The 21061-nt window shown below is 35.9% G+C and overlaps 1 protein-coding gene across 1 annotated transcript in view; it reads left to right on the top strand.

Annotated features, from left to right (window-relative positions):
• The window catches only part of CCDC171 (coiled-coil domain containing 171), a 351122-nt gene that overhangs the window by 153344 nt on the left and 176717 nt on the right, over positions 1-21061 (top strand). Inside the window, exons 19-21 of the mRNA XM_005683650.3 lie at positions 5120-5346; positions 6252-6434; positions 11424-11609. Coding sequence (XP_005683707.1) covers positions 5120-5346; positions 6252-6434; positions 11424-11609 — 596 coding nt within the window. The remainder of the gene's footprint in view (positions 1-5119; positions 5347-6251; positions 6435-11423; positions 11610-21061) is intronic.

Raw genomic sequence — 21061 nt, 5'->3', positions numbered from 1 at the left:
TCCTTCTGTCTTCATAGCATCTAATGCGAATCATAGATTCACAATCTTTTAAACTTTGTGGTATAAATTTATTGAATAGATTGACTTAGCCAAAGATGAACTCACTGAATTTTGAACAAAAACTTTCCACAATAGATTTTAAAAAAATTTTCATTGAAATATAGTTGATTTACAGTGTTATATTTCAGATTTATAGCAAATAGATTCAGTTATACATATATTATATATCACTTTTTCCTTATAGATTATTATAAAATACTGAGTATAGTTCCTTGTGCTATACAATTATTAGTCACTGTTGGTTATCTATTTTATATATAGTAGTGTATACATGTTAAGAATTTGAAAGCCTTGGTGTATTCTAATATTTTTTGAGAATTGCCTACCTCTGCCTTGTAAAGTGAACTATAGGAACTTTAATTACATTTGTAGCAGTATATATTGTGGGTTAGGATTTTCATCACTTCTAAATATATAAAAAAAAATTGATGCGAGCCTGACATGTTTAATGCCTTCATAAAGATCAGCTCATAGGTCAAAGTTCTTAGTATGGCTAAGCAACAACTTTCATATGCTAATTTTAAAATATTAATTTTAATTAGTCTGTATTATAAATAGGACTTCCCTGGTGGCTCAGATGGTAAAGCATCTGTCTACAATGCCGGAGACCTGGGTTCGATCCCTGGGTCGGGGAGATTCCCTGGAGAAGGAAACGGCAATCTACTCCAGTACTCTTGCCTGGAAAATCCCATGGGTGGAGGAGCTTGGTGCAGGCTACTGTCCATGGGGTTGCAAAGAGTCGGGCACGACTGAGCGACTTCACTTTATATTATCTTATATCTAATACATTCAGTTCAGTTCAGTCGCTCAGTCGTGTCTGACTCTCTGAGACCCCATGTACTGCAGCACGCCAGGCTTCCCTGTCTTATCACCAGCTCCCGGAGTCTACTCAAACTCATGTCCGTCGCATCGGGGATGTCATCCAACCGTTTCATCCTCTGTCATCCCCTTCTCCTCCCACCTTCAATCATTCCCAGCATCAGGGTCTTTTCCAATGAGTCAGTTCTTTGTATAAGGTGGCCAGAGTATTGGAGTTTCAGCTTCAGCATCAGTCCTTCCAATGAATATTCAGGACTGGTTTCCTTTAGAATTGACAGGTTGGATCTTATGAACCTTAAAATCGTTTGATAACTGCATTTTAATGAAATTTGCTTTCATTGTAATTCTGTATATTTTAACTTAACATGTTTAAAAGTATTATTACAAGAAGGGGATCCATAGGTTTTATCAGGCTACCAAAGGTGTATATGGGACAAAAATGACCAGTAACCCCCTGCTTTTGATAATCATTCCCCTCAATAGCATTTGTCTAAGTCAAGGTATGTTTTTGAGTACTCCTCTTATTGGTCATTTATATCTATATATTATTTATAAATAACACTGATAGAAACAAGAGCTACTGATTTTTAATCAGTGTTATAGATCCCATCTCCACATTGCTTAGCACAGTATCTTCATACATATGAGTTGCTCTGTTGCTAGCTGTTTAATGAATGAATGAGGAAGGCAGTTATACAGTGCCTTTTTTTTTTGTAAAAAACTTTATTTTGGTTGCACCCTGTGGCATGTGGGCTCTTGGTTCTTCAACCAGGGATCAAACCTGTACCCCATGCACTGGAAGTGTGGAGTCTTAACCACTGGACCACCGGGGAAGTCCCAGTATACAGTGCTTTTAAAAAATATTTGTGTTATTTCTGTAAAAGCGTTTGTGCATGATATAAAAACTTGACACAGTGTAAAAACTTGCACAGAAGAAATAAAAGTCACCCAAAAGGCTATCCCTATCATTCTTAACACTTTAATAATTTCTACAAATCTTCCAGACATGTGTATAAACATATATATACACCAACACGCAGTTTTATATGAGGAAATCATATAATCATGTCTCATTATAATTTTTTTTTTCTACTCACTGGATAATAAATTTCTTTCTGTGTCAGTAAGATAAGTGTACTTCATTAATTATATCTGATTACATACTACTCCAGTATTCTTGCCTGGAGAATTCCATGAACGGAGGAGTCTGGTGGGCTATAGTCCATGTGGATCACAAAGAGTTGAACATGACTCAGCGATTAACACTTTTACTTTTCGCTTATTCTATTGTTTATATGTATATAGTTTACTCTGAGAATGAATTCCCTATTGATGGATATTGACATTTTTTCATATTTCTTTACTATTTTAAGTAATATTGTAATAAACTATGCTGTGATTAGCATATTGTACATAAAAGCATTTTATACTTGTGAAATTATTTCCTTGGCTAAGTCCTAAGAAATGAGTTTGGATGTTTTACATTTGGAAATTATAGTCCGTCTTCCTTTCATAAAAGTTTCTTTGCATTACACTTCCATGAACAGTACTTAGAATTCTGATTTTCACATTATGTCTTTGGTACACAAAGTTTTGACAGTCTGTTTCATCTTTATCAATTTGAAAGAGGAAAGAAAGCTCTATATTATTCCTTATTTATAATTTTGATTGTTAGGTTCCATAACTTTTCATTTGTTCTATACCCATTCATATTCTTTTACAAATTAACTCACTATGTTCATATATGGGTGTGTGTGTTTGTTTTATATATAAGAACTCCTTGTATATCACACATATTAGCATTAAGACTAGTGATCAAAACAGTTCTCTATGAATTTTTGAGGATATTAAGCTTAGTCATGCAATATTGCCCCTTCTATTGGAAAAGGTAATTGCAGAACCTAGAGTCCTCTTCTTTCTTGAAAGACTTATGCTGTTAGATAGGGGATAAGTGACTAACACATGTATTTAGCGTAAACAAGAATTTGTTAAATGTAACAAGTCAAACAGTTTAAACAGTCTAGACAAGTTTAGACATGAGGAATTTCAGTGACTTTATTTTCCCCCTTATTTCTGTTTCATTACACAAATAGTTCTACAACTATGTCACTAGAGGATGTTTTTGTTTCTTCATTTATTTAATATTGAATTAATTGTACTCTATACTGTATGATGCGAAGTAAATTGTAAAAACTTCTTATTCATCAAAGCATAAATTATTTATAAAATAATATGCTTTCTGTAATTCATTGAAAGTAGCAGTCAGAAACTTGGAGTGTATGCCTCTTTCCCACTTCTTAAAAATTCAAAAGAATGCCTTGTGAAATTATTTTGCCACTTCATTTCACCTCTCAGAGTAGTTAGTGTCTACACAACATGTTGCTGTGATATAGGAAAAAAACCCTACCATTCTTAAAAATTTAATTATAATTGATTTGTCTTCTAAAGGGTAAAAGGTTTATTACCTTTGTATTCCTGAAAATTTCTTAACAATGAGCCTTTAATCTCGTTTATTTAGAAAGAATAACTTTTGATGTACTATAAAAGCTAATGTTAATTAACTTCTCTTGGTATCATTGAATGCATTCTTGTATTCAACATTGTTGCAGCTACTATAGAATCAAAAAGAAATATAACTTAATCCAACAAACCTGTTAAAAATACCTATATATACTAGACTGGCACTGTGAAGACAAAAAAAGTTTACTAGATGAAAATAATTAAGGAGTTGCAAGCTTGCTAGAGAAATAGGGAGTGCATATATAGACATCAGAATTGATGTGTTATATTGAATATTAATAATAAATAAATAAATTACTGTTTATTGAATTATTTAACCTGTTAAATACATCCTGTAATTTTGTAACTTACAGTGTTCTGCATTATGTGTTTATTCTACATAAAGCTAATAAATTTTTTATTCATGATTTATTTAAGGAATCTGTTATGAAAAGAACTGTGTATTGTAATCATACTTTGTGTGCCTTCTGTCCATGGGCTTCTCAGAGAACATATTTATGACAGAGGACATATTTTAAATTTACTTTTCCTTATGTTCTTAGAAGACAAAGCATCAACAGCTGAAAGAAATCAGTTCTACATGAAGGATGTTTTATCCATGTAGATGTTTTATAAGAGTTTTATACTTTTATCCAATTAACAATTTCTAGTTTACATGTAACTTCTAAGCAATGTGGTTCTCTGGTTCTAACTGCTGCATAAATTGAAAAATTAATCTTTCCTTTCATAAACTGAGGATTAAAGAAATAAAACAGGCTCAAATTTTTGAACATAGGGCTTCTGTGAGACGACTGTTTCTGACACAGAAAACCACTGATGGCCCAGCTTCTCAGTCAGTGCCGCTCTCCAGTGCCCAGCCATGTGTGTTCTTAGAATCATGAAACACTTTTCCCTTGGAGAAAACTGGCCAAATACTCTTTCCTCTTCTGATGTGTAGACAAGATTTAAATTAACTCCCACCAGCAGAGGAGCTTGAAATGTAGAGTGGTATACTCCTTTATTTAAACAGTCTCTTCCTGTTTTTCATTTTACATGGATAGTATCGTAAGAGAAGTAACGACAGATGAAGACCTGCCCAGCAGAGGGAAAACTAAATTACACGACTTTTATTAAGGCATAAATAAACCTATTAACCATTGTCTGGAATACCAATTAGTAGAAAGAACACTGACAATTTTATTTATCAACATTAAACACAATTATTAATTACAGACCTGATGAATCTAGCAGCTAGCAGGCCATGTTGGATATGCTGGGACCTTAAGTCCATTATATGAGAGAAATGATTACCAAAATCCTCTGGGAAAATGAGTAATTGTAGTTGTAAAATTTTAATTGCCTTGGAATAAGGAAAATTATATTTTCTGATAACATAAATAGTGTGACATTACGGTAATAAGCTTCAGTAGCTATAAATAGAAAATGAATTTGTTAGCTTTTAAAACAAAAGATTGATGATGACTTTTTAGTGTCATAGTGTTTAGTATGTAGGAATACTGTAAATACATGCAGATTTTCTTTAGGTACATTATTTAGTAGGTAAGCTGTTTCCTACTCAGTGAAAATTAATACCAGAGGGAGCTTCTTGAATGGATTGCTATTGGTTAGTAGGAATTATATAACTGAGAAAATATTTTCATTATGTTGTGATTGGCAGTATTGTGAAATGAACATGCAACAAGTCCCGTTTTTCTGTGCCTTTTTTTTTTTTCTTTTGAAGATCCAAATTCCAGAATTTGTGGACATTTACTTATAGGGGCAGCCAAGAATTCTTTCGCAAAACTCATGGATAAAATTAGTCTGGCAATGGACAGTATACCTTTGCACAACAACAGGAGTATTACATATGTAGAAAAAGACTCCCTGGTTCAGAGGCTGGCCCGTGGACTTCATAAAGTAAACACATTGGCCCTGAAATATGGTCTGCAGGGCCATGTGCCCATTTTGGTATGTATGCAATTTCCTTAAATAGGGATTTTAGAACTTGTAAATTTAATTCAAAATCAAGTTTATTTGTAGTTGCACACAAGTATATGCAAATTCTTTTAGGTTTCATGTAATCATTTAATATGATAAATGAAACACCTCCAAATAAGTGTCAATAATATCAAAATACAAAAGTTCTGGCATGAGTTCTCGTTAAAAAGAACACATTTGAATCAGTTCTGATGAGATGGATGAAACTGGAGCCGATTATACAGAGTGAAGTAAGCCAGAAAGAAAAACACCAATACAGTATACTAACACATATATGGAATTTAGAAAGATGGCAATGACGACCCTGTATGCAAGACAGCAAAAAAGACACAGATATGTATAGTGGACTTTTGGACTCAGAGGGAGAGGGAGAGGGTGGGATGATTTGGGAGAATGGCATTCTAACATGTATACTATCATGTAAGAATTGAATCGCCAGTCTATGTCTGACGTAGGATACAGCATGCTTGGGGCTGGTGCATGGGGATGACCCAGAGAGATGTTATGGGGAGGGAGGTGGGAGGGGGGTTCATGTTTGGGAACGCATGTAAGAATTAAAGAGTTTAAAATTTAAAAAAAAAAAAAGTTCTGGCATGAGTTCTGAATTTACTCTTCTCTGTAAGTATACTACAACAGAATTGTGTAAGGATTAATTGATTATTACATTTTATAGTCGTGTAGATTATTTCTTTCCTTTATTACATGTAAGGCACATTATTGGTCACATAAAAAAGCTTTCACTTAAACAAGTTTTAGTAGAGCTGATATTGTTATCTGGGTATCCCAGGTTACATTTAATTTGGGAAAATGGTCATTGCTGTGGACTTAGAAAATCTGTCGTGACTTCTTGTAAAATTGCTCTTGTTTGACAACAGAAAAGCACAGCATCATTACAGAAGCAAATATTTGGATTTACACAAAGGCTGCATGCAGCAGAAGTGGAGCGTCGCTCACTGCGCTTAGAGGTCACAGAGCTGAAACGGAATCTGAATGAAGTGAAGAAGGAGCTTGACAAAACCCAGGGTCTCCAAATGCAATTAAATGAATTTAAGCAGTCTGTAAGTATATATGATTTTAAAAACCATTGCTTCGGTAAGTGCTTCTCTGATATTAAATATATATTGTATACATATAATATGTACATAAAATGTCAGAGAGCAAATGCATGTTTGTTTTTATTATTTTTTTATATTTTTCAGATAAATTAGTCCCCTCAATAGAATTTCTTTCGAAAACTTTCCTTCTAACATGCCCTAACAATACACTTCAGACTTTCTAAGAGACTAGAACTTAAATGTTCTCATCACAAAATGAATAATTATGTGACTTGATAGAGTAGCTAATGCTGCAGTGGTATTTGTTTTGCAGTTTAGAGGTGTTTCAAATCAATGTGTTATATATCCTAAACTTAAGCAATGTTATATGTTAATTAAATAAAAAGCATAGAATCATTAAAATCATCTCAGTAAAGAAAACTGAGAAAAAAAAAGTTACATCAGATGCTTAAAGGAGTACTGATTGTCTGTCAGCAGAGCTCATAGCCCTGTTAAAACGTGACTGTGACTGAAACATAGGAAATGATATGGTTAACTGCTAGAGCAAATAAAATTTAGTTGAATAACTTGTTTGCAGAAAATGCAAAGAATGTGCACCAAGAAATGTTTAGTGTGAATTACTTTCACTGAAGTGTAGAGATAAAAATAGGATTGATTGAAGTAATAATTGAAGGAATGAGATATGACATTTTTTATATTTGGCATACAATCATGTAGTATAACGTTGTGATGATTTCTAACATTTTATGATCATATTGACTGTCGTACATCAGGTACTGACCCTAACTGATTAATTTAGTCCTCTCATGTCAATAATAGTTCAATAGTACTTTTATCCTTTGTTTTTTCAACAGGTAAAGGATGTAAGATACAGAACAGCTAAGTAACTTGCTCTAAGTCACACAGTATGTGGAAATTATGGGATTTGAAGCTCATAATTCTGACTCTAAAACTCAAACTCTTAACCACTTCACTATAGTGGTTGATGTTCATATCTAGCTATATTAATAAAGGATTATTATACTAAACAGTATAAATGGCAAAATGATGTTATTTTCCTCTTAAAAAATTGGGGAAAGTGCCTCAAACCATCATCTTTCATTTAATTCAGTCAAAGTGTGTAGGAGACAAACAGAATAGTTTCTTCAACTTAGTCTAAAATTGTAACATAAGGGGATACATCATACCTGCTGAAAGTGTTTCAGTACTTGTATTCTTTTGGAATACCATGTTCATCTACTGACACTTGTCCTTTAAAACCTAACTCCCATTATCTTTTTATTTTTTATTTTTTTATTTTTAAATTTAAATTTATTTATTTTAATTGGAGGCTAATTACTTTTTACAATATTGTATTGGTTTTGCCATACATCAACATGAATGTGCCACGGGTATACATGTGTTCCCCATCCTGAAACCCCTTCCGACCTCCCTCCCCATACCATCCTTCTGGGTCATCCCAGTGCACCAGCCCCAAGCATCCTGTATCCTGCATCGAACCTGGACTGGCGATTCGTTTCTTATATGATGTTATACAATCAACACACAGAAATCCATTGCATTCCTATACACTAATAATGAGAAAATAGAAAGAGAAATTAAGGAAACAATTCCATTCACCATTGCAATGAAAAGAATAAAATACTTAGGAATATATGTGCCTAAAGAAACTAAAGACCTATATATAGAAAACTATAAAACACTGGTGAAAGAAATCAAAGAGAACACTAATAGATGGAGAAATATACCATGTTCATGGATCAGAAGAATCAATATAGTGAAAATCAGTATACTACCCAAAGCAATCTGTAGATTCAATGCAATCCCTATCAAGCTACCAATGGTATTTTTCACAGAGCTAGAAGAAATAATTTCACAATTTGTATGGAAATACAAAAAAACCTCGAATAGCCAAAGCAATCTTGAGAAAGAAGAATGGAACTGGAGGAATCAACCTTCTTGACTTCAGGCTCTACTACAAAGCCACGGTCATCAAGACAGTATGGTACTGGCACAAAGACAGAAATATAGATCAATGGAACAAAATAGAAAGCCCAGAGATAAATCCATGCACCTATGGACACCTTATCTTTGACAAAGGAGGCAAGAATATACAATGGATTAAAGACAATCTCTTTAACAAGTGATGCTGGGAAAACTAGTCAACCACTTGTAAAAGGATGAAACTAGAAAAGAACACTTTCTAACACCATACACAAAAATAAACTCAAAATGGATTAAAGATCTAAACATAAGACTAGGAACTATAAAACTCCTAGAGGAGAACATAGGCAAAACACTCTCCGACATACATCACAGCAGGATCCTCTATGATCTACCTCCCAGAATACTGGAAATAAAAGAAAAATAAATAAATGGGACCTAATTAAAATTAAAATCTTCTGCACAACAAAGAAAACTACAAGCGAGGTGAAAAGACAGCCTTCAGAATGGGAGAAAATAATAGCAAATGAAGCAACGGACAAACAACTAATCTCAAAAACATACAAGCAACTCCTGCAGCTCAATTCCAGAAAAATAAATGACCCAATCAATAAATGTGCCAAAGAACTAAATGGACATTTCTCCAAACAAGACATACACGTGGCTGACAAACACATGAAAAGATGCTCAACATCTTTTCATGCAAATCAAAACCACAGTGAGGTACCATTTCACGCTAGTCAGAATGGCTGCAATCCAAAAGTCTACAAGCAATAAATGCTGGAGAGGGTGTGGAGAAAAGGGAACCCTCTTACACTGTTGGTGGGAATGCAAACTAGTACAGCCGCTATGGAGAACAGTGTGGAGATTCCTTAAAAAACTGGAAATAGAACTGCCATATGACCCAGCAATCCCACTGCTGGGCATACACACTGAGGAAACCAGAATTGAAAGAGACACATGTACCCCAGTGTTCATTGCAGCACTGTTTATAATAGCCAGGACATGGAAGCAACCTAGATGTTCATCAGCAGATGAATGGATAAGAAAGCTGTGGTACATATGCACAATGGAGTATTACTCAGCCATTAAAAAAATACATTTGAATCAGTTCTAATGAGGTGGATGAAACTGGAGCTTATTATACAGCGTGAAGTAAGCCAGAAAGAAAAACACCAATACAGTATACTAACACATATATATGGAATTTAGAAAGATGGTAATGATAACCCTATATGCAAGACAGCAAAAGAGACACAGATCTATAGAACAGTCTTTTGGACTCAGAGGGAGAGGGCGAGGGTGGGATGATTTGGGAGAATGGCATTGAAACATCTTTTTCTTTTTTAGATTTTCTTAGCTCCATACAACTGCTTCCACACACTATCTCTTTCTTATTCTGCATTGCTATACTTGTTTGACCCTATTTATTCATAGAAGAGTGAACAGAATTGAGCCAATCTTTGGGAGGGATACGTGGACAAGAGAGGGGCTAAAGTTAGCTAAGTTTTTAGGTAAAGGACGCATTTTGGAGGAGTGGGAAGAAGTCCTGCAAAAGAATGAAGACTGTCATTTATAGAGGCCAAGTGGATTGTAAAGAGCAGAATGTTCTGATGGCAAGGAGCAATAATTTAAAGCAGCGTGACAAGTAAATGGTAGAAGTACAAAAGTATTTTTTCACAAGACCTAGAGAAGTGCTGTGGCCTTAGGGAATAGAGGGATGTTAAAAAGTTGACACTTTAAATTCTTTTCAACTGAACAATGGAAGTTATCAGTCTTAAATAGATGTATATATACTTAGTGTGATTTAGAGACCTGCATGGTTTCTTTCTGTTTTCTGTATATTTCTCATGTTACACATCATTTGTGAAACATTTCTGTTCTTTGTACTTCAAGATCAAGATGTCTTTTGCCATTTGTTGTAACTAGTTTTCATTTGTTTACATGTTGTGCGCAGGAGATAATACAAGTATGTCCTGCCCTTGATTCCATACCCCTTAAGGGATGACCTCTGTCTAGACCTGTCAGTGATTCCAGAGCAGTCATAATATTGTAAACGCTGTATTGTATATTACAGTGCAGATTTTTATTGGCTGTTGTTTATAATGAATTCATATTCTTTTATACAACAGATACCTACTGAATCCCAGACTCTCCTTTGTGTGGTGGGTGGGCAAGCTGAAGGAGGTCTATGCCCCTTGGAGCTCAGGTCCTTAAATGTGTGGTTGGTGGAAGGGTGCAGACAGGCAGTAAAAAAGTGAATAACTATATGAGGTGAATTTAGATAATGATCATGGTGTTGATGAAAATACAAGAAGATGGTATGATAGTGTGAATAGTAGTAGGAGTCAGAGAGGTATGGTGTGGTAAGGGCTCTTCTCAAGAGAGGGTAGTTTAACCAGGGAAACCTGAATGGTAGCATAAACTGAACACAGACTTCTAGGTAATCTTTTAAAAGCATAGGAACTTGTTAAAAGCTTTAGTTTTAACAATCATTATCTTTATAAAAAGTGCTCTTGTATCCAGATTTAAACCGAGCATTATGGATTTACTTAGAACTTGAAGTGCTTGTTGTTGTTCAGTTGCTAAGTCATATCTGACTCTTTGTGACCCCATGGACTGCAGCACCCCAGGCTTCCCTGTCCTTCACTATCTCCCAGAGTTTGGTGATGCTATCCAGCCATCTCATCCTCTGTTGCCCGCTTCTCCTCTTGCCCTCAATCTTTCCCAGCATCAGGGTCTTTTCCAATAAGCTGGCTCTTCGCATTAGGTGGGCAAATTATTGGGGCTTCAGCTTCAGCATCAGTCCTTATTGAGATTTTATTGGAGTAAAAATGATAACTTTGGCAATATAGCTGTTGTGCTTTAAAAACCTGAGTGATGGTTTTTATCTTGATTTAGGAAATTAAGAAAAATGAATTATACTTTTGTCATGTGTCAGACATTTGTAGATGTTTGTATTCTCCGTATGTTAGGAAACAGAGTACTGAATATTAAATAAACAATACTGCAATTAGCTTATGAATAAGTGTTCTTTCTTTTTTTCAGAAATTGATCACCCATGAGAAGTTTGAAAGTGCATGTGAAGAACTGAATAATGCGTTACTTCGGGAACAGCAGGCTCAAATGTTACTGAATGAGCAAGCACAGCAACTACAGGAGTTGAATTATAGACTTGAATTACATTCCAGTGAGGAAGCTGACAAAAACCAAACTCTTGGAGAAGCTGTGAAGGTAGGAAAACATCCCTTGCAGGAGTCCCTTCCTTCCTGCAGGTGTGAGTCTTTGAGGGAATCATGTATATCTCTTGAATAGGGAAGTGATCCTAAGATACAAAATTTTATTCTGTGTGAGCTTATAAGGATGAAACGAGACATGGCTCTGGGACTTTAATTCCAAACTTGTATACACATGTATTAAAAATGTAGAAGTAGACTTTGTTAGTTGGGAACCAAGTAGAGATTTTTCCAGTAATAATTTTATTCTTTATCTTCCTTATTGCCTCCTTTCTTTAGTTCTTTTTCTTGTTTTATGCCCTCCAAATATTGAAAATCCATGTGTCTTTTGGATTTGAAAGGTTTTGAGTCTCTCTGAATCTTATATTAAGGGTGTGTTTGAGGAGATCAGAAAGAATTGTTCTCCTTGTCATTTGTTGGTGGGAAAGGTGTTTAGAAGGGAAAAAAGAAGTTATAATAAAATAATTGTCACTTGGAAAACTTCATTAATGGGTTTAGAACTGTTATACCTCTTGGAAATGTTGCTTGTAAATTGTAATGGAAGTTTAGTTTATGATTATATTATTTGTGAAGTTTTCGCTGGTGAGAATATACACACTGGAATAGAACAACTAATTCCAGGAAAACCAACATAATGTGACACAGCCTGCACGGTAGGTATTATGTATCATCCCTAAAAACAGTAAGCAACTCAGAGTGGGTGTATAATTAATTATAAAAATAATATATTTTTATTCTAATAGTTAACTACTAACATGAATGCTAATAATAAAATAGGCAAAATTTGTTGAGAACTCACAATCCTTGATGGGATTATTCTCATTTTGTAAATATTAAAACTGAGATACAAGGAGACACATAATTTGCACAGTCATTAGTAAGTTATAGACCTAGGGATTCAGATTTTACATCCATCTTCTTTACATTGACTGTATTACTGATAGGCAGCATACTCATGCCAGGCTCTGTACTGTGGTCTCTATATTGTGGTCTCTGAATTGTTTTGTTTCATTCTTAAACTACTTCCTGTGAAATTGGTACTGTTATTGTTACCATCTTTTTGATGAAATTGAAAGAGTTCAATGGACTTGCTCAGGGTCTCCTGGCCTATAAATATAGAAACTGGTATTTAAAAAAAAAAAAATTAAAAATCATTAACCTAATTTCTTAAGATCTAGGTTTATTTCAGCTCCCTATTCTTTATTATTTTTTTCTTTTTTGCCATTATAAGTAATTCTAAGATAAGCAACACTGCAGCTAAATCTTTTTACACATATTGTGATTATTTCCTTAGCATTAATTCCTAGGTAAAGAATTACTAGGTCTACAATGACATATCGGGGAAGGGAAATGGCAACCCACTCCAGGATTTTTGCTTGGAGCACTCCATGGACATAGGAGCCTGGTGGGCTACAGTCCATGGGATCACAAAGAATTGGACATGACTGAGTGACTAACACACACACACACACACACACACACACACACACACACACACACTGACATATATTTTAAATTGTAAATATTATCAATTGGCGTATAGCAAATTTTAACATTCTCTCCTAAAATGCATGAAAATTTCACTTTTTACTCAAGCTGGCTGTTACTGATACTGTTAAAGCATTTTTTGGTCAATTTGATCAATGTATCATTGTTACTAGAATTATATTTCTTTGATTACTCATCAAGTTGAATGTTTTTATAAGTATATTGGCCACTGAACAACATTTTTATGCTCCATATCCCATTAATAGATAAAGTAATAGCCATGCTTTGAAAAACCTTTTAACTCATATTGGAATCTTTTCTTTTTGAAATAGCTTATAATTGTATAATTATAAGCTATAATTATAGTTTATATTTTTTATATATTATAAATTATATCGGGTATAAATATATATAAATTATATAAGGTATAGTATCTTCCAGCAGATAAAAAGCTGTTGATATTAATTTCTTTAAAATACCAGTAGCTTAAATATTATTGTCAGGAGTGGAGAATTGTTTAATTACCATCTCTTAATTAGAACTAGCAGGTGGTATGTGAAAATGTTCTCTTGTGGGACGCAGCATGGTTCATTGGAAAAAGCACTGGCCTTAGAACAAGTATTTTCAATTTCAAATCCCAGTGCTGTCACTTTGGCAAATAATTTAGGCTTTCTGAGCCTCAGTTTCCTCTTATGCAAAATTATAGATAATGATACTAAAGTTATGAGATTTTTATGAGAATTAAGATACTGTTTAAAAAGTAAGTTTATGCTTGATAAATATCCGTTTGTGCTTTCCAATAACACTTAAATAGGTTTTTTTGTGTGTCCTGTATATAAAACTTCTTTTTTTTGTTGTTGTTAATTAATTAATTTATTTTGATTGGAGGCTATTTACTTAACAGTATTGTGTTTTTTGCCGTACGTTGACATGAATCAGCTGCAACTGTACATGTGTCCCCCTGTCTCCAAACCCCTCTCACCTCCCTCTGGGTTGTCCCAGTGCATCATCTTTGAGTGCCGTTTCATGCATCAAACTTGGACTGGTCATCTATTTCACATACGGTAATATACATGCTTCAGTGCTGTTCTCTCAAATCATCCCACCCTTGCCTTCTCCCGCAGAGTCCAAAAGTCTGTTTTTTATATCTGTGTCTTTTTTGCTGTCTTGTATATAAGGTCATTGTTACCATCTTTCTAAATTCCATATATATGTATTAATATACTGTATTGGTGTTTTTCTTTCTGACTTCACTCCGTATAATAGGCTCCAGTTTCATCTGCCTCGTTAGAACTGACTCAGATGCATTCTTTTCCATTGTGTATATGTACCACAAATTTCTTATCCATTTGTCTGCTGATGGACATCTAGGTTGCTTCCATGTCCTAGCTATTGTAAACAGTGCTGTGATGAACATTGGGGTACACATATCTCTTTCAATTCTGGTTTCCTTGGTGTGTATTCATAGCAGTGGGATTGCTGGGTCATATGACAGTTCTATTTGCAGTTTTTGAAGGAATCTCCACACTGTTTTCCATAGTGGCTGTACTAAGTTGCATTCCCACCAACAGTGTAAGAGGGTTCCCTTTTGTCCACACCCTCTCCAGCCTTTATTATTTGTAGATGTTTTGATAGCAGCCATCTGACTGGCATGAAATGGTACTTCATTGTGATTTTGATTTGCATTTCTCTGATAATGAGTGATGTTGAGTACATCATGATCAAGTGGGCTTTACTCCAGGGATGCAAGGATTCTTCAGTATTCACGAATCAATCAATGTGATATACCACATTAACAAATTGAAAGATAAAAACTATATGATTATGTAAATAGATGCAGAGAAAGCCTTTGACAAAATTCAATACCCATTTATGATTAAAACTCTCCAGAAAGCAGGTTTCGAAAGAACATACCTCAGCATAATAAAAGCCATGTATGATAAACCCACAGCAAACATTATCCTCAATGGTGAAAAATTGAAAGCATTTTCCTCTAAAGTCAGAATAAGACAAGGGTACCCACTCTCACCACTATTCAACATAGTTTTGGACATTTTAGTCACAGCAATCAGAGAAGGAAAAGAAACAAAAGGAATCCAGATTGGAAAAGAAGAAGTAAAACTCTCACTGTTTGCAGAAGACATGATCCTCTACACAGAAAACCTTAGAGACACCACCAGAAAATCACTACAGTTTATCAATGAATATAGTAAAGTTGCAGGATATAGAATTAATACACAGAAATCTCTTGCATTCCTACACACTAACAATGACAAAACAGAAAGAAAAATTAAGGAAACAATCCCATTCACCACTGCAACAAAAAGAATAAAGTACTTAAGAATAAATTTACCTAAAGAAACAAATGACCTATATATAGAAAACTATAAAATAGTGATGAAAGAAATCAAAGATGACACAAACAGATGGAGAAATATGCCATGTTCATGGATTGGAAAATTCAATACAGTGAAAATGAGTATACTACCCAAAGCAATCTATAGATTCAGTGCAATCCCTATCAAGCTACCAATGGTATTTTTCACAGAACTGGAACAAATAATTTCACAATTTGTATGCAAGCACAAAAAACCTCAAATAGCCAAAGAAATCTTGAGAGAGAAGAATGGAACTGGAGGAATCAATCTGCCTGACTGCAGACTATACTACAGAAATATAGATCAATGGAACAAAATAGAAAGTTCAGATATAACATTCACATTCCTATGGACACCTTATCTTTGACAAAGGAGGGAAAAATATACAATGGAGAAAAGACAATCTCCTCAACAAGTGGTACTGGAGGAAATGGTCAACCATGTGTAAAAGAATGACACTAGAACATTTTCTAACACCATACCCAAAAATAAACTTAAAATGGATTAAAGATCTAAATGTAAGATCAGAAACTATAAAACTCTTAGAGGAAAACATATGCAGAACACTCTCTGACAAAAATCACAGCAATATCCTCTATGACCCATCTCCCAGAGTAATGGAAATAAAAGCAAAAATAAACAAATGGGGCCTAATTAAACTTAAAAGCTTTTGCACGATGAAGGAAACTATAAGTAACGTGAAAAGACACCCTTCAGAATGGGAGAAAATAATAGCAAATGAAGCAATTAATAGCAGATTAATTCTTTGTTTTAATTAATTAATTAATCTCAAAAAATACAAGCAGCTCACGCAGCTCAATACCAGAAAGATAAACGACCCAATCAAAAAATGGGCCAAAGAACTAAACAGACATTTCTCCAAAGAAGACATACAGATGGCTAACAAACACATAAAACTTTAAAAAAAATAAAGGAAACTATAAGCAAGGTGAAAAGACAGCCTTCAGAATGGGAGAAAATAATAGCAAATGAAGCAACGGACAAACAACTAATCTCAAAAATATACAAGCAACTCCTGCAGCTCAATTCCAGAAAAATAAATGACCCAATCAATAAATGGGCCAAAGAAATAAACAGAGATGGCTGACAAACACATGAAAAGATGCTCAACATCACTCATTATCAGAGAAATGCAAATCAATACCACAATGAGGTACCATTTCAGATTGCAGTCAGAATGGCTGCAGTCCAAAAGTCTATAAGCAATCAATGCTGGAGAGGGTGTGGAGAAAAGGGAACCCTCTTACACTGTTGGTGGGAATGCAAACTAGTACAGCCACTATGGAGAACAGTGTGGAGATTCCTTAAAAAACTGGAAATAGAACTGCCATATGACCCAGCAATCCCACTGCTGGGCATACACACCGAGGAAACCAGAATTGAAAGAGACACGTGTACCCCAGTGTTCATTGCAGCACTGTTTATAATAGCCAGGACATGGAAGCAACCTAGATGTCCATCAGCAGATGAATGGATAAGAAAGCTGTGGTACATATACACAATGGAGTATTACTCAGCCATTAAAAAAATACATTTGAATCAGTTCTAATGAGGTGGATGAAACTGGAGTCTATTATACAGAGTGAAGTAAGCCAGAAAGAAAAACACCAATACAGTATACTAACGCAAATATATGGAATTTAGAAAGCTGGTAACGATAACCCTGTATGCGAGACAGCAAAAGAGACACAGATCTATAGAACAGTCTTTTGGACTCTGTGGCAAAGGGCGAGGGTGGAATGATTTGGGAGAATGGGATTGAAACATGTATATTATCATATGTGAAACGAATCACCAGTCCAGGTTCAATGCATGATACAGGGTGCTCAGGGCTGGTGCGCTGGGATGACCCAGAGGGAAGGGATGGGGAGGGAGGTGCGAGGAGGGTTCAGGATGGGGAACACATGTACACCCATGACAGATTCATGTTGATGTATGATAAAACCAATACAATATTGTAAAGTAATTAGCTTCCAATTAAATAAATTTATATTGAAAAATAAATACAAGTAAAAAAAAAACTATTGCTGCTGCTTCTTTGTAAAAACAAAGTAAGATCATGAATAGAAGATATGGAAAATACAGAAAACAAGTTACCCATAACTTATCATCTAATAACACCACTGTTTACATTTTGCCATTTTATTTCTTATAGAAAGAAAAATGATTAAAGTTTTTATAAATCATACTTTGGGCTTGGTGCTCAGAATGGCCTTCCTTCATGATACAGCTAGATTTTGGATAAAACACTTCATTATAGTGGTGCACTAAAGAGTAAGGGAAATCTCCAAGGACAAATATCAAACTCCCACAAAGCCCAGAGGGTAGAAATCACAGTTAGCATTGTGAATGGTTGCTCAGCTTACCCTGCAGGTAAATTCCAAAACTAGTGCTGAAAAGAAAGAAAAGAAAGTTAGCAAGTCCTGTCCAACTCGCGATCCCACAAACTGGAGCCTGCCAGGCTCCTCTGTCCGTGGGATTCTCTAGGCATGAATACTGGAGTGGGTTGCCATTTCCTTCTCCGCTAGTGCTGGAGGTAGGAGACAAAGATTTAGACTCCCACAAGCAGCTAGACTGTGACCCCTTGATTCCCACATTAAGGAATTGCCTAATAACCTGAATAGGATAATCTCAGGTCAGTAATGTCTAAGTAGAAACCAAGATAAAGCTTTCTCTGGAAGAAATCTTGCCTAATTTAGTTTTTTTCAAGAGCTTTCACAGACTAAGCTCAACCAAGTAACTGGCTCTTAAATAAATAGATACATTAGTCTTACCCTCAGCCACATTGCTAAATAACTTTGTAAATTCTATTATTACTTTGTCTGTACTTCCCAGAAAGGATTTTCTATGTAGTGTGTGTTAGTCACTCAGTCATGTTTGACTCTGTGAATCCATGGACTGTGGCTGCTAGGCTCCTCTATCTGAGGGATTCTCCAGGCTAGAATACTGGAGTAGGTTGCCGTTTCGTTCTCTAGGGGAACTGCCCAACCCAGGGATCAAACCTGGGTCTCCTTCATTGCAGGCAGATGCTTTACCATCTGAGCCACCAGGGAAGCCCCAGTACTTTATCTGTATTTTCCAGAAAGGATTTTCTATGTAGATCATCATATTATTTGTTCTCTAGTACTGGTTTTGTTTCTCTGTTACAAGCCTTAATCCTTTATTTTCTCTTCCTTACTGCAATGGCTGGGATACAATGTTGAGAAGTAAAGACAATTTTAAGAATTTTTTCTTAAATTTCTTCATTAAGAAGTAAGTTTGGTATAGGTTGCTATGAATTGCTCTAAGTTTATAATCCTTATCAGGTTAAAGGAGTTACCTTCCTAGATTATGCATAATTTAAAAAATCATGAATGGATATTGGATATTATGAATATATTTTATGCATCTACGGAGTACAATGTTGGTTGGTTGGTTTAATCACTAAGTTGTGTTTGATTCTTGTGACCCCATGGATTGTGCTCTGCCAGGTAACTCTGACCCTCAGATTTCCCAGGCAATAATACTGGAGTGGGTTGCCATTTCCTTCTCTGGGGCGGAGGCGGGGGGGGGGGGTGGTGGTCTTCCTGACCCAGGGATCGAACCTTGGTCACCTACACTGCAGGTGAATTCTTAACTGATTGAGCCACCAGGGAAGTCTCAACAGTCATGATTTTTCTCTGTTACTCTCTTAGCAAGTTGAAATATATCGGGAATTAGCAAACTCTTGCCTGTACCCTGTGTTTGTATAGTTTGTGAGCCGTGAATTGCTTTTACCTGTTTAAAGGTTCATAAACAACAAAAAATTAAACAAGATCAAAGAAGAATAAGTGATAGATTCTATGTGGCATACAAAGTGAAAGTGAAAGAAAGTGAAGTCGCTCAGTCGTGTCCGACTCTTTGCGACCCCCTGGACTGTAGCCTACCAGGCTTCTGCATCCATGGGATTCTCTAGGCAAGAATACTGGAGTGGGATACCATTTCCTTCTCCAGGGGATCTTCCCAACCCAGGGATCAAACCCAGGTCTCCCGCATTGTAGGCAGACGCTTTAATCTCTGAGCCACCAGGGAAGCTGTTAAGTGTGCTGACCCCTGAATTACATAAGTATTCTAATGGTAAACCAGCCTTGCATTCTTGAAGTAAACGCAAGTTGGTTGAGATTATTGTTATTATTTTTTTAACTACTTTGCCTCACTCAGTTTAAGATTTTTAACCTAGGACTTTTCAGTCTTGGTACTGTAATCGTGATCACCTTGTAGTTTTTCTCTCTCATATTGTCCTTTTCACTTTTTGGTATCAGGGTTTCGCTATCATGAAAGATTTCTTACTCCAAACATGTGGAGTAGAAACTTTTGGATAGAATATAACAGATCAGTTATGGAGAGTATCAGTCAGTCAGTCAGTTCAGTTGCTCAGTCGTTTCCGACTCTTTGCGACCCCATGAATCACAGCACGCCAGGCCTCCCTGTCCATCACCAACTCCCGGAGTTTATTCAAACTCATGTCCATCAAGTTGGTGATGCCATCCAGCCATCTCATCCTCTGTCGTCCCCTTCTCCTCCTGCCCCCAATCCCTCCCCGCATCACAGTCTTTTCCAGTGAGTCAACTCTTCACATCAGGTGGCCAAAGTATTGGAGTTTCAGCTTCAGCATCAGTCCTTCCAGTGAACACCCAGGACTGATCTCCTTTAGAATGGACTGGTTGGATCTCCTTGCAGTCCATGGGCCTCTCAAGAGTCTTCTTCAACACCACAGTTCAAAAGCATCAATTCTTTGGCACTCAGCTTTCTTCACAGTCCTACTCTCACATCCATGCATGACTCCTGGAAAAATCATAGCCTTGACTAGACAGACCTTCGTTGGCAAAGTAATGTCTCTGCTTTTGAATATGCTATCTAGGTTGGTCATAACTTTCCTTCCAAGGAGTAAGTGTCTTTTAATTTCATGGCTGCAATCACCATCTGCAGTGATTTTGGAGCCCCCCAAAATACAGTCTGCCAGTGTTTCCACTGTTTCCCCATCTATTTCCCATGAAGTAATGGGACCAGATGCCATGATCTTCGTTTTCTGAATGTTGAGCTTTAAGCCAACTTTTTCACTCTCCTCTTTCACTTTCAACAAGAGGCTTTTTAATTCCTCTTCCCTTTCTGCCATAAGGGTGCTGTCATCTGCATATCTGAGGTTACTGATATTTCTCCCAGCAATCTTGATTCCAGCTTGTGCTTCTTCCAGCCCAGCGTTTCTCATGATGTACTCTGCGTATAAGTTAAATAAGCAGGGTGACAATATACAGCCTCGACCAGTCTGTTGTTCTATGTCCAGTTCTAACTGTTGCTTCCTGACCTGCATACAGGTTTCTCAAGAGGCAGGTCAGGTGGTCTGGTATTCCCATCTCTTTCAGAATTTTCCACAGTTTATTGTGATCCACACAGTCAAAGGCTTTGGCATAGTCAATAAAGCAGAAATAGATGTTTTTCTGGAACTCTCTTGCTCTCTTGCTCTGATCCAGTGAATGGGGTGTATAGCCAAGCTTAAAACAAGGTGAGGAACGTGTTCATGTACTGGAAATAAAGAAGATATCCA

This window comes from Capra hircus, chromosome 8 (assembly GCF_001704415.2).
Source record: "Capra hircus breed San Clemente chromosome 8, ASM170441v1, whole genome shotgun sequence".
In the NCBI taxonomy this organism is placed as follows: Eukaryota; Metazoa; Chordata; class Mammalia; order Artiodactyla; family Bovidae; genus Capra; species Capra hircus.
This window is presented reverse-complemented; position numbering and strand designations above follow the sequence as displayed.